General features: G+C 39.7%; 1 protein-coding gene and 1 long non-coding RNA gene across 2 annotated transcripts; one reads left to right on the forward strand and one right to left on the reverse strand.

Annotated features, from left to right (window-relative positions):
- Positions 1–5,828, forward strand: LOC148729322 (uncharacterized). Its single transcript, XM_088762628.1, has 3 exons — positions 1–339; positions 1,437–1,627; positions 2,329–5,828. The coding sequence occupies exons 1-3, from the start codon at positions 72–74 to the stop codon at positions 2,422–2,424; spliced, it is 555 nt and encodes a 184-aa protein (XP_088618754.1). The 5' UTR covers positions 1–71; the 3' UTR covers positions 2,425–5,828.
- Positions 5,829–7,041: 1,213 nt separating this feature from the next.
- Positions 7,042–12,843, reverse strand: LOC148729323 (uncharacterized). Its single transcript, XR_016002280.1, has 2 exons — positions 9,821–12,843; positions 7,042–7,964 (listed from the first exon to the last, which is right to left on the reverse strand). It is a non-coding gene; the product is annotated as an uncharacterized LOC148729323 (long non-coding RNA).
- Positions 12,844–13,362: the final 519 nt, after the last annotated feature.

A 13,362-nucleotide genomic window follows, 5' to 3' on the forward strand; every position in this document is an offset into this window, starting at 1 on the left:
CGCAATTTAATGGACTTAGAGTGTATAGCGCCTGAATGTCTGATTGAGAGGTTAAATTTATCTTTTCCATCATGGCAGGAAAAAGACAAATCCTCAAACTCCTTAAAGAAGGAGACTGGTTTTCGTTTAACTACAGCCAAAAGATATCCAAGAGATGGCAATTTATTAGAGGTGGAAATGAACGAATGGCCATTGTCAGGAAGGTAGTTAAGCGCAAGATTAAGCCGTTCGACGATGATCACTATGCAAAGTTACTAGCAGGAGAGATCGATGAGGAGAACCTCAAATGCGATTTTTGGTATTATGAGCATAGCAAACTTATTGTACCAGATGTCTTAGGTAGGAAAGAACTATCGTTGTCGAAGTGTGCATGATATTTCGTTTGGTTTGATAAATAGTAAGGCGGACATTAAAGTAAGTTCTTGGTTAACAGAGGTAAAAACATGTTAAGTCGTTTTAAAGGTAATCATTTGTGAGCAACGAGGCTTATTCTTAAAAGATCCTGAGAATTCGTAGAACTACTTATTAATCGATATGAGGTCCTCACGAAGACTAGGAACGTATATCGTTGATGCAATTCAAGAAGATTGTCGTTTCTGTGCGTTAATAATCCGTCTTGCCCTAGAATCTGCCTTTGAAAGTGCGCTGTAAATCGCCAAACAAAACTGCTACAAAATAATAAGTTACAAACTCATGATATAGACAATGCTTCGCCATCAGTAATTTACAACTCTAGTAAACTTTGCTAACTTCCATTCCGTCTTCCTAAAGTATTTTATCACCCCATATCCCGCTCCGGTATCAACACAATGGCCGTTTATTTCAAGCTCCCCTACATTGGGATCAATCTTTTCACAACGTAATTTGGCGACACAAAAAAATGTTTCCAAGGTTGAGCAGTAGAGGTCCTGCTAATAATTAATAAACATATTCTTAGGTGCACCTGTCGATGTATTATTTCCGTAATATCATGCCGAAATTTATTTATTTTTTGATCCACAGACTCTTGACTAAAATTGTGCTCCCAATTAAAAAGAAAACAAGAAAACTGAAAACTGAATCAGGTTTTTTTTTCTACAAATCCTTTCTGTTCCTCTATGAGGTTAATATCTTCAGTTGTTTACCATCCACGGGCCGAATATGATATTTTTCATTTAACTATGATCAAGTATCACAAATATTATTATGGAAATGGTTAACTCTGTCAAATTAGCCTCGCTTCCATGGCAATTATTTTTAATTGCAGCTCAGTGGGCTCAAATTTTCAGTTTCTGCTTTAATTTTTGTTATCGTTGAGAAGTAGAGGTCCTGCTTAGGATTATTTTAGAAAATCCTAGGAATACTTGTTGATGTAACTTTTCCAAAATATATTTGCAACTTGTGCTAAATACATGTAGTTATTCTTTCTGATTTGTTACTACTGCCCTTCATAACAGGTTTAAGTACCTTTACCGATAGAAAACGGTTGCCGCCCTCTCTAACAATTGAACCTGAAAGGCTATGGCAGCTGGACCCTGAGAGTCGCTTTCGAGAAGAGTTAGAAATATTTGTGCCTCGAGACCGTGACTTTAAAGGATATGTAAGGATAAAGAGTGGTACTCAAGTCAAAAAGGACAAATTAATCGAGGTAAAGTCCGCCGTGATCTGATTAAAACATTTTGTTATTTTAGTTGGTGCGTAAAAAGACGTGTTTTGTTATGAGAAGAGATCTGTATCCATATTCTCAACTGGAGAAGTAACTTTTCTTTAAACTACCCTATTCTAGCAACGAGGACCCTTTCGATAGTAAATTATTACTTGATTCTCATTGGCTAAGGGCGCATCGTTTGATTTTGTTGGTTTCTCTCGCAAACCCGGTTTTGGAAACATTGTTTGCGTGTAATGGCTGTTTAGAAAAATTTTGGACGCTTAATATTTTTACGCTGTGATGGCAATGCCAGGTTCAACTAAAAAAGCCTTTCCGGACACTGGTTACGAACCTCATCGATATAGTATTTCCCCTCGGTAGATAGCATAGCAAACTCTTGTAAACACATTGCCGTTTTCATGTGCAATCTTAAAAAGTTCAAGTGAAATGAATTCTTGATTTCCCTCTAGTTCACAAGGTTTTATGTCATTTTTCGTAGCTGATTAGAGCGTTTTTCACTTAGCGCACATCAAATTAAACTTTTCTACTGAAATGATTACGTTGAGGCATATTTTCCGGATTTCTCTCTATTCTGTTTAACGCCAGCCAAGATAAGATAAAATACTCATCTATAAATCTGTTCCCGTTTAAGAGCATGTCTCACCTCTCACCCAATAACTTTTCAATCCTCTTTCCTTTAGATGCTAGGCTGCCTTCCCTGGAGGAAATGCACTAAGGAACTTATGGAAAACCCGGCTACCAAACTGAAGACCTTCAATCAAGAGTGGTCGCATTGAATCTAATAATTGGCATGGCAATCAAAAGAGAAATGAGCAATATCGAAACTCTTCTCAAAAGTAACATGATTTTAATTAGTCTTAGAAGTGTATCACATGATGAAAGATATGGTTTTTTTCCGGCGCGAGGCTGTGCAGGCATGACCTTTGTCTCAGGATTCATAAGTGGATGAAAACGAAGGTATATCGAGTTGTCGAAGAACCAATTCCTTCCCTCCTTATGCTTTTCATCATACAAGCTATCAAGATACGATTCCTATTAATTAGTTGAATTACTATTAACTCCTATTAATTAGTTGAACTGAAATCCTACAGATTCCTACCAAAGGAGTAGTGACATTACCTTGTAAATGTGAAGGCAACATTTTTCAAGTAAGTTTCCATGTAGTTTGAAATAGAAGCTCCTACTGTCCTTGGTGCCCAAACCTGCAAAGACCTTGGTCTTCTTGCCCGTGTGCATCTACTTCAGCAACAAAGCCTCTCAGAGTGTCCAGAGGGAATGAGGCAAAAAATGTATGAACAATACTCCGATCTATTTCAAGGCCTAGGTTGCCTTACAGGTGAACACACAATCAAAGTTCATTCAGACATGTCTCCTGCGATACATTCACCACGAAAAGTGCCTGTTTCGCTCAAAGAGAAAATCAAAGAGGAGCTTCATAAGATGGAGAAGGCAGAAGAAGTAGTTAAGCAGAAAGAGCCAACGGACTGGGTAAATAGTATGGTAGCAGTCGTAAAACCCAACAAGCTTCGCATATGCATTGATGAGCGAGATTTAAACGAAGCAACTAGGAGGGAACACTTTCCAATGACTACCATAGAAGAAGTTGTTGCTGATATGCCTCGAGCAAAAGCGTTTTCAGTCCTTGATGCCACCTCAGGATATTGGCAAGTGAAATTAGATGAAGCTAGCTCAAAAATTTGCACATTCAATACACCGTTTGGAAGATATCGCTTTACAAGATTACCATTTGAACTAAAGTCAGCCCCTGAAGCATTTCCGAGTCACATGTCAAAGCTGTTTACAGACGGTGAAAGGAGTAAAAAAGTGATTGTTGATAATCTCCGGATATGGGGTGAAGGTGATGAAGAACACGATGCAAGACTAAAAAAAGTGTTAACAAGAGCAAGAGAAGTCAATCTAAAGTTCAATGCGAAGAAATGCAAAATTAAGCAAGCAGGAGTTCCCTATGTTGGTCACGTCCTAAGTAAAGATGGTTTTAAACCGGATTCAGAAAAGATAAGAGCGGTTAAAGAAATGAAACCTCCAGAGAACGTCAAGGAACTAAAACATTCCTCGGATTTATCCAGTATCTTGGAAAGTTCATGCCAAACTTGGCCATTGAAAGTGCTCCATCAAGAGAATTATTAGAAAAAAATGTTGCATGGCACTGGAGTCACGAACAAGAGGAAAGCTTTCAGAAGCAAAAGCAAATGGCCTCCTCAACACCAATCCTTGGTTATCATGATCCAAGTAAGCCATTATGTCTCTCTGTAGATGCAAGTTTTAAAGGGCTAGGTGCTGTCCTTTTACAGGATGAGAAGCCCCTAGCTTATGCATCTAGAGCCCTCACACCAACCCAGCAGCTATATGCACAGATTGAAAAGAAAACCCCAGCAATCGTGTATGGAGTGCAGAACTTTTATCAGTACATCTATGGAAGAACAAAAAATGTTGAGACAGACCACAAGCCATTCAGCAATACATCTTAAACAAGCCCTTGCATGAAGCACCAGTAAGGCTGCAGAAGATGACACTGACATTGCAGCGATATGATTTGAAAGTGAAATATGTATCAGGATCTGAACTCTCTTTTGTAGATGCACTTAGCAGAGCATACTTGGAAGAGACTAAAGAAAGCCTCATCCCAGATATAGAAGTTAATGAAGTTCAGCTAACAGCGCACCTTCCCATCTTACAAGAAAGGTACAGTGAATTCCAGCAAGCTACTGCAGCTAATCCAACCTTTCAAGCCTTAAGCACAGTTCTTCGAAGTGGATGGCCATATCGCAAATAGGAGCTACCTTTAACTTTCCACGAGTATTGGCCGTGCAAAGATGAAATCTCAGAAACTGATGGGTTTTTATTCAAAGCACAGAAGCTTATTGTTCCTCTGAGCAAGAGAAAAGAAATGTTAGAGCTCATTCACGAGTCACACCAAGGCATAGTGAAATGCAAGCAGCGAGCCGGAGACATTCTATTTTGGCTGGGGATGTCATCTCAAATTGAAGAGAAAGTGTCAGTGTTCCTTATGTGCCCGGTTCCAGAGAGCTCAACCAAGAGAACAAATGATAATTCAAAACCTCCCAGACAGAATGCGGTCGGAAGTTGGAGCTGACCTGTTTAGAGTATAATTCGATTGATTACCTACTGTGCGTAGATTTCAATTCTAAGTGGATTGAACTTGCTAAGCTCGACAACTTAACCAGCGGCATCGGACGAATCAATTTGCTCGGTATGGGATACCTGATGAGCTTATCAGTGACAATGGACCCCAATATGCCAGCTCAACATTTTCTGATTTCAGTAAGAGTTATGATTTTGTCGATACTACATCAAGTCCTCACTTCCCTCAAGCAAATGGTGAAGCTGAAAGGGCACTTCAGACCATCAAGAATCTCCTCAAGAAAGCACAAGATCCTTACAAGGCATTGCTGAACTATAGAAACACTCCTTTGGATGGTATAAACCTATCACCTGCTCAGCTACTCATGAGTAGAAGATTAAAAAACCTCCCTACCAACAATGGTTGATTTGCTTACACCCCCACGATCACATGAAATTCAGCAACACTTTCAAAAGAGAAAAGAGAGAGAGAAGTCCTATTACGACCAACACAGTAGAAAAGAGTTGCCCCCTTAATTCCAGGTAGCAAGGTGTCCATGCATGATGAGAATGAATGGATCGAAGCTACTGGCGTAAACAAGCATCACACACCAAGGTCGTACATAGCTCAGACATCTAATCGTAAATTCTCCCGAAGAAATCGACGCCATCTTTGCGCGAGAGTTTCACAAGTAAGGAATAAAGAGACTGATGCAACACAGATCGCACAACCTAAAAAAGGTACTCTACTTACTCCGACGGGAATTCAAAGCAAACCTTGTGGACTAGGAGCAAGTACAGATCATGGTCCATAAGCAGAAATTCCTACCCGGTCAGCACGGGTGGTCAAGCAACCCAAACACCTGAAAGACTATGAGCTGTGACTTTTGTTATAAACTTTAAGTGAACGATGTTGTTTTTTTTTTTATTGAGCTTTCTCCATTTGTTGCATACAGTTGCTTACAGTTTGTCACATTAGTTTCATTGTTTATTAAAAAAAGGGACATGTCATGTATGCTATCAAAAAAGTATTATTAGCATCATGGGATGCAATAAACCACGAGGTTTTGGAATTCAATATGGCTGTTGTGTGATACAGTACATAACAGAAAATGTTCTTTATGTTAGCTACTCTACCTTCCTATCCTTTTGAACGTTTTGTTTGTTCGAGTGTTTATAAAACGCTACACAGGATAATAATGACATTTAAGAGATAATATTTCGTCAGACACCAACTCAACGATGCAAAGGCTGAATTTGATCAAATATATAAACAAAACGTCAAAAAGACCAGAGAAGTTTCCCGGCCTGGGAGGCCAAAACATCGATGAAAGAAATATGTTTTGAAGATCCCCTCAGTGTATCTACTTTTTTTACATTCGTCTGTCAGAAATTCTGATATACACGTCTAGAGTATCTGAAAAACAACTATGAAGAGAGTGTAAAGTAAGTGAAAGCGCTGAATGGTCCTCCAAACTGAGTGAATAAGTAGATAAAAAGAAATAAAATTCATTTTTAATTGAAACAATGAAAGCAAAAAACATAGGTAAAGAGCATTTGTTTGCTTCCTTGTAGGAGTAGATCTAATTTAATGGCGCGCAGCACCTTATGGGTAAGAATTCCAGCAGCTTCTTCATGTAAGAACCATGGGTTATAGGTGATATCAAATCAATTTGCAGGAAACTGCTTGTTTATGAATACACATTTAATTTTCAAGAGGTAGCTGTTTCTGATTGTAACCTTCGTAGGTTTAAACAACACTGTTTGAAAAACATCCTTATTGAAAATCTGACCAATGGGGAATTTTTTCCCTCTGTCGGCGTGCTTTCTACTAAACTGTGATTGAAAGATCTAGAGGTGCAACGAAACCTTTAAAAGAATTGCTTATAAGGAGAATCTTAATTCAATTTAGGAGGATTTCCATGCGGAGTAACTTTGACGAATGACGGGTAAACACCATTCCGATTTAATGGTTGACGTTTACGTTTTAGGCCATTTGACGTTCAAAAGGAAGATACTTCGTCTATTAATCAGAATCGGTATTGAGTTATTCATTTTTCAATTTGAATCGTAAATTAAATTCAGACATATCCAGTCTTTCTCTCACAACATACATGGTGTCAAGAGGAATTGTAAGACCTTTAACAATGATTACTTTTCAGTTTGAAGCAAGACCTTTATTCTGAATTCTTAAGGTGCGAACAACATTGGCAGATCCTCTTGCCCTGACTATGGTCACATGACGGGGAAGTTAATATTCTGCTAATACAAGAAACCAACATGATACAATCTGATAAAAGCAGAGTTTCTTTGAAGACTTATCCCCTTAATCCATTAAAACCATGCTCTCTATATATTTCACTCTTTCGTCCTTCTTTTTCTCTGTTTTTAGGTACACTTTCATATAACATTTAGTGAATACATTGGCCTGTGCTGTAAACAAGATGCTTATCTGAACCGGTTCAATTTGGCGATCAAAAACACTACAACATTTGAGATCGCTTTCATATCGTAATTCCTTCCCTGATTGTCACCACCGGTGACAAGGCTAAAACTGCACAGGGCCCATCCAGACAACTCTTCTTTTTCGGGAAATTGCCCCCGAAGGTTTTTTCAACTTGTGCTCAAATTTTTTTAATAGCAAGTGCAACCGTTTAGCGTCATTCAAATCCCTATTTTTCTCCGCAACGTGTTTTGAAACAGATTTACAGAGGTTTATTGTGCGAGCTTGGGCTACCTGTGGTGGTAAAATAGGCTCAAGTGGTTATACGTGAAAGATCTATAAACCATTCGGCGGTTAATATTTTGCAGCGTTTTTGATGGTTGACGGTACTAGACTATCCTCTATTCTAATGTCAGTAGAAGCTTGGTACCGGTGCACACAAGTGCCTGGTGAGACTGTATTCCCAGTACTAAATGAGAGTATAAATTGGCAAATAGCGAAAAGATTTGAATATTTTTGTTGTTAACACTTTACATGTTTTCAAAAACAGTACATCTACTTTAAGTGTGATACACCGATTTAGAAGAGTTTGTTCTTTGTGGGTTTTTTACGTTTCTTTTTCCTTGGTCCCATTTGTAATTCATCCTCTTCCTTGTTTTTCCTTTTGAGACGCACGCTTTTCCCTGATCTTCCTTTCAGTAATGTTTCTTCCTTGTGATGCAACTCTCCATTCCGACGTAAAGCATTGGGCACCCCTTTGGAAGCGTTGTCCTGTATAAATCAAATACAAAAAGAGGTGAACCCTCATTTTTCGAGCGTGTACCTTAAGAGGTTCTGAAAGGGTGTTAAGAAGCCAAATACTGAAAGGAAAGTACATGTAACATTTGGAAAAGATCACTTTCCCAAAGATTTACTGATATTTTTCTAATAATTATACTACAAGAAAACAATTTTTTTCGCATTTAAAAGGTTGACGGGTGGAACGGTAGAATGGTGGAACGGTAAAATGGTGGAACGGTACAATGGTGGAACGGCCAATGGTGGAACGGCACAATGGTGGAACGGTGGAATGGCGGAACATCCGACAACGCGGAATGCCTCGTTGTATGAAACAAAAGTCTCACAAAAGTGGAATTGTAACGAAATAAGAAAACAATTTATTTTTAACAGGCAATTTAAAAAAAGCATTGCTTAATCATTATAGGAGCTTAGCGACGGATAGATCGACATAGGAGTAGTGAGGTTCTTGAGCTTACCCCTATAATTTATCATAGCTATTACTATTCTTATCAATATCATTATTGCTGATATGATTATTTGTTACCATTTAAGTATTGATTGAGTGTCAGTTAGTCTCTATATTCGTGAATCGTCTTCCTCCTGTGTCCTGTGGACAGGGTATTCATAAATATGTGGGATGCGGCAAGTTTTCTGTTTTTCATGAATACAAATCTTCTTCAACATTACCTCCTGACATCATTATTATACAACCTTTAGTTCTTTTTAATGCTATAGAAATTGTGTTATATCAGTAGCCACGTGCAGTTTTATAATATCTATTTCTTAACTTCTGAACTATTACACTGTAGGATGGAATAATCCTTATAAGTGAGCTGCTGAAAAGACTAAGTAGCAGGAAAAGAAGTCAAGGAAATTACAGGCCGAAACAAGGCATCAACCTATGTCTCCTGTACATGTTGAACGCAGTTATTAACTCTCTAGCAGATCATTAAAGCATCATTAAACCCATTTCACCATCAATTAGAGGCGAGGCTCAGACTTACTCACACAAGATTCTCGTTTTTAAAAGCTGATCTCGATTGAAACCAAAGTTTCTTTCCTTCCAAGTTTTACCTAGAACTATTATGATTGCTCCAAATTATTGTTCATTACAGCTTACTGTCAACCGCAGTCTCAATGTTTTATAAGCTTTCTCTTTTTAAAACGATTTAGGAAATATGTGAAGGGTAATGCATTACTCATTTTTCTTACATTAGAAAATCCAAGGACAGGATCCTTTTTTTGCCAAACTTAAGGACTCTGTCTCGAAAGAACAACGAACCGACGCTATTTATTCTATTCTGTGCAATGACTGTGTTCACAAGTATATCGGATAGACGAAATGTCAGTTTGGTACACACTTGAAAGCGAATTAATAAGCGGTCCTCTTTCGTAAAATAGAAAAATTCGGTTATGTCGGAGCACACATGCCTAACTAAACATACAATTGGGTGGGATAATTCTAAAACTATCACCACTTGTTGACGTTACCACCAGCGCCTTTGTTTGGAAGCTTGGCATATGAACTCTGCGCGCCCCTTTAAATCGTGATGATGGCTGCTTACTACCTGGCGCCTATTTACACCTCGTCAGAAAAAAAGAACAGTTAAATGGTGAGCATATATAAGGACCTCTTGTTGCAACGATCTGATCACCCTTGATGAGGATACTAGACAGCAATGTCGAAACTTTGGGATCGGCGAATTGGAATTTCTCCGGTTCCTTTCGTTAAATCCTTAAACCAGAGTAGCATTAAACCATGTCTGATAGATAATCTTTTTCAGAAAATTTGTGAGTAAGTGTTAGAAGGATAAAAATTTTAACAGGCCTCATGTCACTCATCTCACCTTGGTGGATTTAATTTCCGTTGTGTTATCCTCATCCTCCGTTACTTGCTGCTCACAAGAGTATTCCTCGCTCTCTGTTTCATCATCTTCCAGCTCTGAGGACAGATGAGCTCCATGTTATTTAAAAGTTGCATGCCATCCATGATCGAATATGAGACCCTTTTATGTATGACAATGACTGATAACAAAAAGTAAGATAAATTCAAAGATGACACACAAGGCAGCGTAATGGATACCAGCAGCTACCTTATCGATGCTTTTACTGACTGTTTCGTTATCTGCTCTTGCCCTTATTTAGATGGCAGTTTGAAAACTCCTCAGTAACATTTCGGTAACATTTGGGGAGTAAAATTACGACCTCAAAAGAATAACTAGGCCAAGTCATCAATGATTTCCATTTTTTTACGCGAATAATTTGCGCATTCATTATGTATCTCTACTACTGTTTTCAGAACTTTTAAAGTGAAATGTAAGGCTATCTATGGAGCCAATTTTTGCTGAAGTTACTCAGGAGCAGTGAATGACTGCTGATGTATGTCCAGATGGTTCTCTTTTACGTGTTTTTAAATCTGAGATTGACCGTGAGTTGATAAGGCAGTAAACTTTTGTTCAATAAGTCTCTAAGCTTCTGTGTTATAAATCAAGGAAAATTCACTGTCTGATTTTTTTTTTAACCTTAAGACCCAAGGTAGGAAATTTTATTTTCATAAGTTCTGGACTCACGAAGTACATTTTTTTTGGCTTTATTAACTCATAAAAAAATCTCGAATTTTTGTGGATTTTTATCGAACAGGGTGTCTTTGAACTCGCCCGTGCAGGTGCCGAGTTGAATGTGTTTGTAAATAGGCTAGTTTTGAGGTATAATATTTAGATTATTATTCGTCTAGTTATAGCTGATGATTCTTAGATTATCCTATTTAATATTCAACGATTCTAAAATTATCTTTTTAATATTGTAACTTGAGATCTGTACTTTTATCTTGAGAGAATAAAGATTATTATTATTATTAATGCTGATCAATCAAGGTATTACACGTGACTATGTTTGTAAACTTATCATTCGTAAAATTCCTGCTAGATATGAACCAAGGTCCAATGAAAAGAATTTACTGAAGGTCCCCAATGACAGGATGCTACCTACACTTTAGGAGCAAGGGCATTTTCCCCCGCATCTCTGTATCTTTGAAAAAATTTACCAAGCGACATCACTGGCCTGGAGTTTTTTCCATACTTTTAATAGTAAATAATAAATAAACTTAGGACTTACCTTTCAGAAATGCTTGTCACCTCATTAGTTTAGACAATAAAGAAATTGGTAAAATATTTATTCGTAATTAATAAAATCTGATGATGATGGCAGATTCTTCGTAGTCCGAAGATCAGTGGGAAGAAGGTCCTTGTTGGGAGTGGCATACCCTCTGCTGACTGAAGAGTCCAATTCTGGATCTGCACATTCTTGAGCAGGTGGGATAGGGGAAGGACTGATCACTGCGGGACTTTGCTGGATTGGCCGGCTCCTTTCGACGCTTGCATTTCTCCTTAGCAGCGTTCACTCTGAAGTCCTCGAACTGCTGAGCTAAACTTTTGGGTGGTTAACCCCCATTCGTCGCTGTCTGATACGAGTGACTGCCAGTCTTTGTGGTTCACACCAGTCTGTGCCAGCTGTCACTTCAGCTGGTCCTTGTAATGCTGGCGTGGAGCGCCTCTGTCATGCTTGCCTTTGCTAAGTTCTCCATAGATCACAGCTTTGGGCATCCTGGTGTCGTCCATGCGTGAGCATTGGCCGGCCCAGCGGAGATGTTGCTGTGGCAGCATAGCCTTGACGCTTGGCAGTTCAGCTGTATGTGCTTTCGGCACAGCACCCACGTTTCCGCAGCATACAGAAGAGTGCTCATGACGACTGCCACGTACACTCTGACTTTGATCATCAGGTAAGGTGAATGGTTCCGGCACACGCTGCACTACAGGCGACCAAAAAAAGTGCTGGCTTCGGCGAGACGGTGGTCCACGTTATTGGTGATCGAGGTGTTATTAGAGACGACACCGCCAAGGAATGTAAACTGCTCCACCGTGTTGATTAGGTGGCTGTTAGTGGTGATTTGGGCTGGGCTGTTCACTGTGTGCAGGAAATTCTGGTGTAGGAGCTCTGTTTTCTCCTGGCTAATGGTCAGAGCGAATGCCCGAGCAACCTCTACGAATTAGTCAACCACTGTTTAGAGGGCGTCCTCTGTGTATGCCAGAAGCGTACAGTCGTTGGAGAAGAGCAGCTCGGGGATCAGCTCCTCGATTTTCTTAGTTCGTGCGATAAAGTGATTCGCTTTGGAACCTGATGTCAGTAGCGTGGAGCCATCGGACGCGTACAGAGGAGCCTGGACCGGATGCGTTGGGTCGAAGCACAGAGCTTCACAGAAGGCGTCCGAGTTACCAATGTCGACCTAGCGAGAACTTAGTATTTTCAGCCAAACCGAGCCATCATTTGCTGTGAATCTTTCTGAGCCTAGACTGTACATTACTGCACGCATTCCTATATAGTGCCTTGGTAGCGTGGTCATCCTGCCTGGAGAGGAGCTTTGTATGACAGGAGCGTTTGGCCGGGAGAAGCTTTTAGATTTCGGTATTATTATCGTCCAGCCAGTCTCTGTGCTTTAAGGTGGAGCAGTTTCCTGGAGATTGGTTTTCAACTGCTGCCACCGATGCTCGAGATCTGTTTCCTGGACCTGGACTGGCAGTTCCACTTTTTCTTATTTAGCCTGGAGCTTATCTTCGGACTCAATTGTTGTCGCCAGCAGCTTGTTGGTGTCAAGCGTCTTCATTTATGCCCCTCTTTTCCTCACAGGCTTGATTTTGAGTCCAACTTTAGTCCAAACCAGCCTGTGGTCTGTGTTACAGTCTGCAGTGGGCATGACTCCGGTGTCTAGCATGTCACGATGGTCCTTTTGGCGCATAAGGACGTAGTCCAAGAGGTGCCAATGTTTTGAACTTGAGTGTCGGCAGGGCGTCTTGAATCTGGCCTTTTGCTGGAACATGGAGTTTGTGATTATCAGTCCCTTCTCTGTACACAGCTCTAGCAACATGTGCCCGTTGGCGCTGCAGTTGGCGACTCCCTGGCGTCCTAGGACTCCTGGCCAGACAGTGTGGTCTTGTCCCACTCTAGCGTAAAATTCCCTTGTCCCCGCTTTTCACTTTCCAGGGAAGGGACCTTAAAGTGCCCTTGAGACGAAAATTGACCATTTCAATTTTGGCTAATTTGTTTACAGAATGTTGAATGGGTCAAGTTAAAACCCTTTTCGCCATTAAAAACTCAAAACAAACCTTCGATGACCAATTTTTACCGTTTCGAAGTCGTCCAAAAATCTTCCGCCATTATTAAAAACATGTTCCAGCCGAGCCCGCAATTTTACAGCAGAAAACGTCATCATCACGTCAAAGGCTCAACAAACTTATGCTTTGCTTTTTCACAACTCTTTTTCTTCGCTGCACAGAGAATCAAATATATTACTTTTTTGAGAACTTTTTAGTTGTTAGTCATGAAATGTGGACTT

The sequence above is a fragment of the Stylophora pistillata genome, chromosome 6 (genome assembly GCF_964205215.1).
Source record: "Stylophora pistillata chromosome 6, jaStyPist1.2, whole genome shotgun sequence".
In the NCBI taxonomy this organism is placed as follows: domain Eukaryota; kingdom Metazoa; phylum Cnidaria; class Anthozoa; order Scleractinia; family Pocilloporidae; genus Stylophora; species Stylophora pistillata.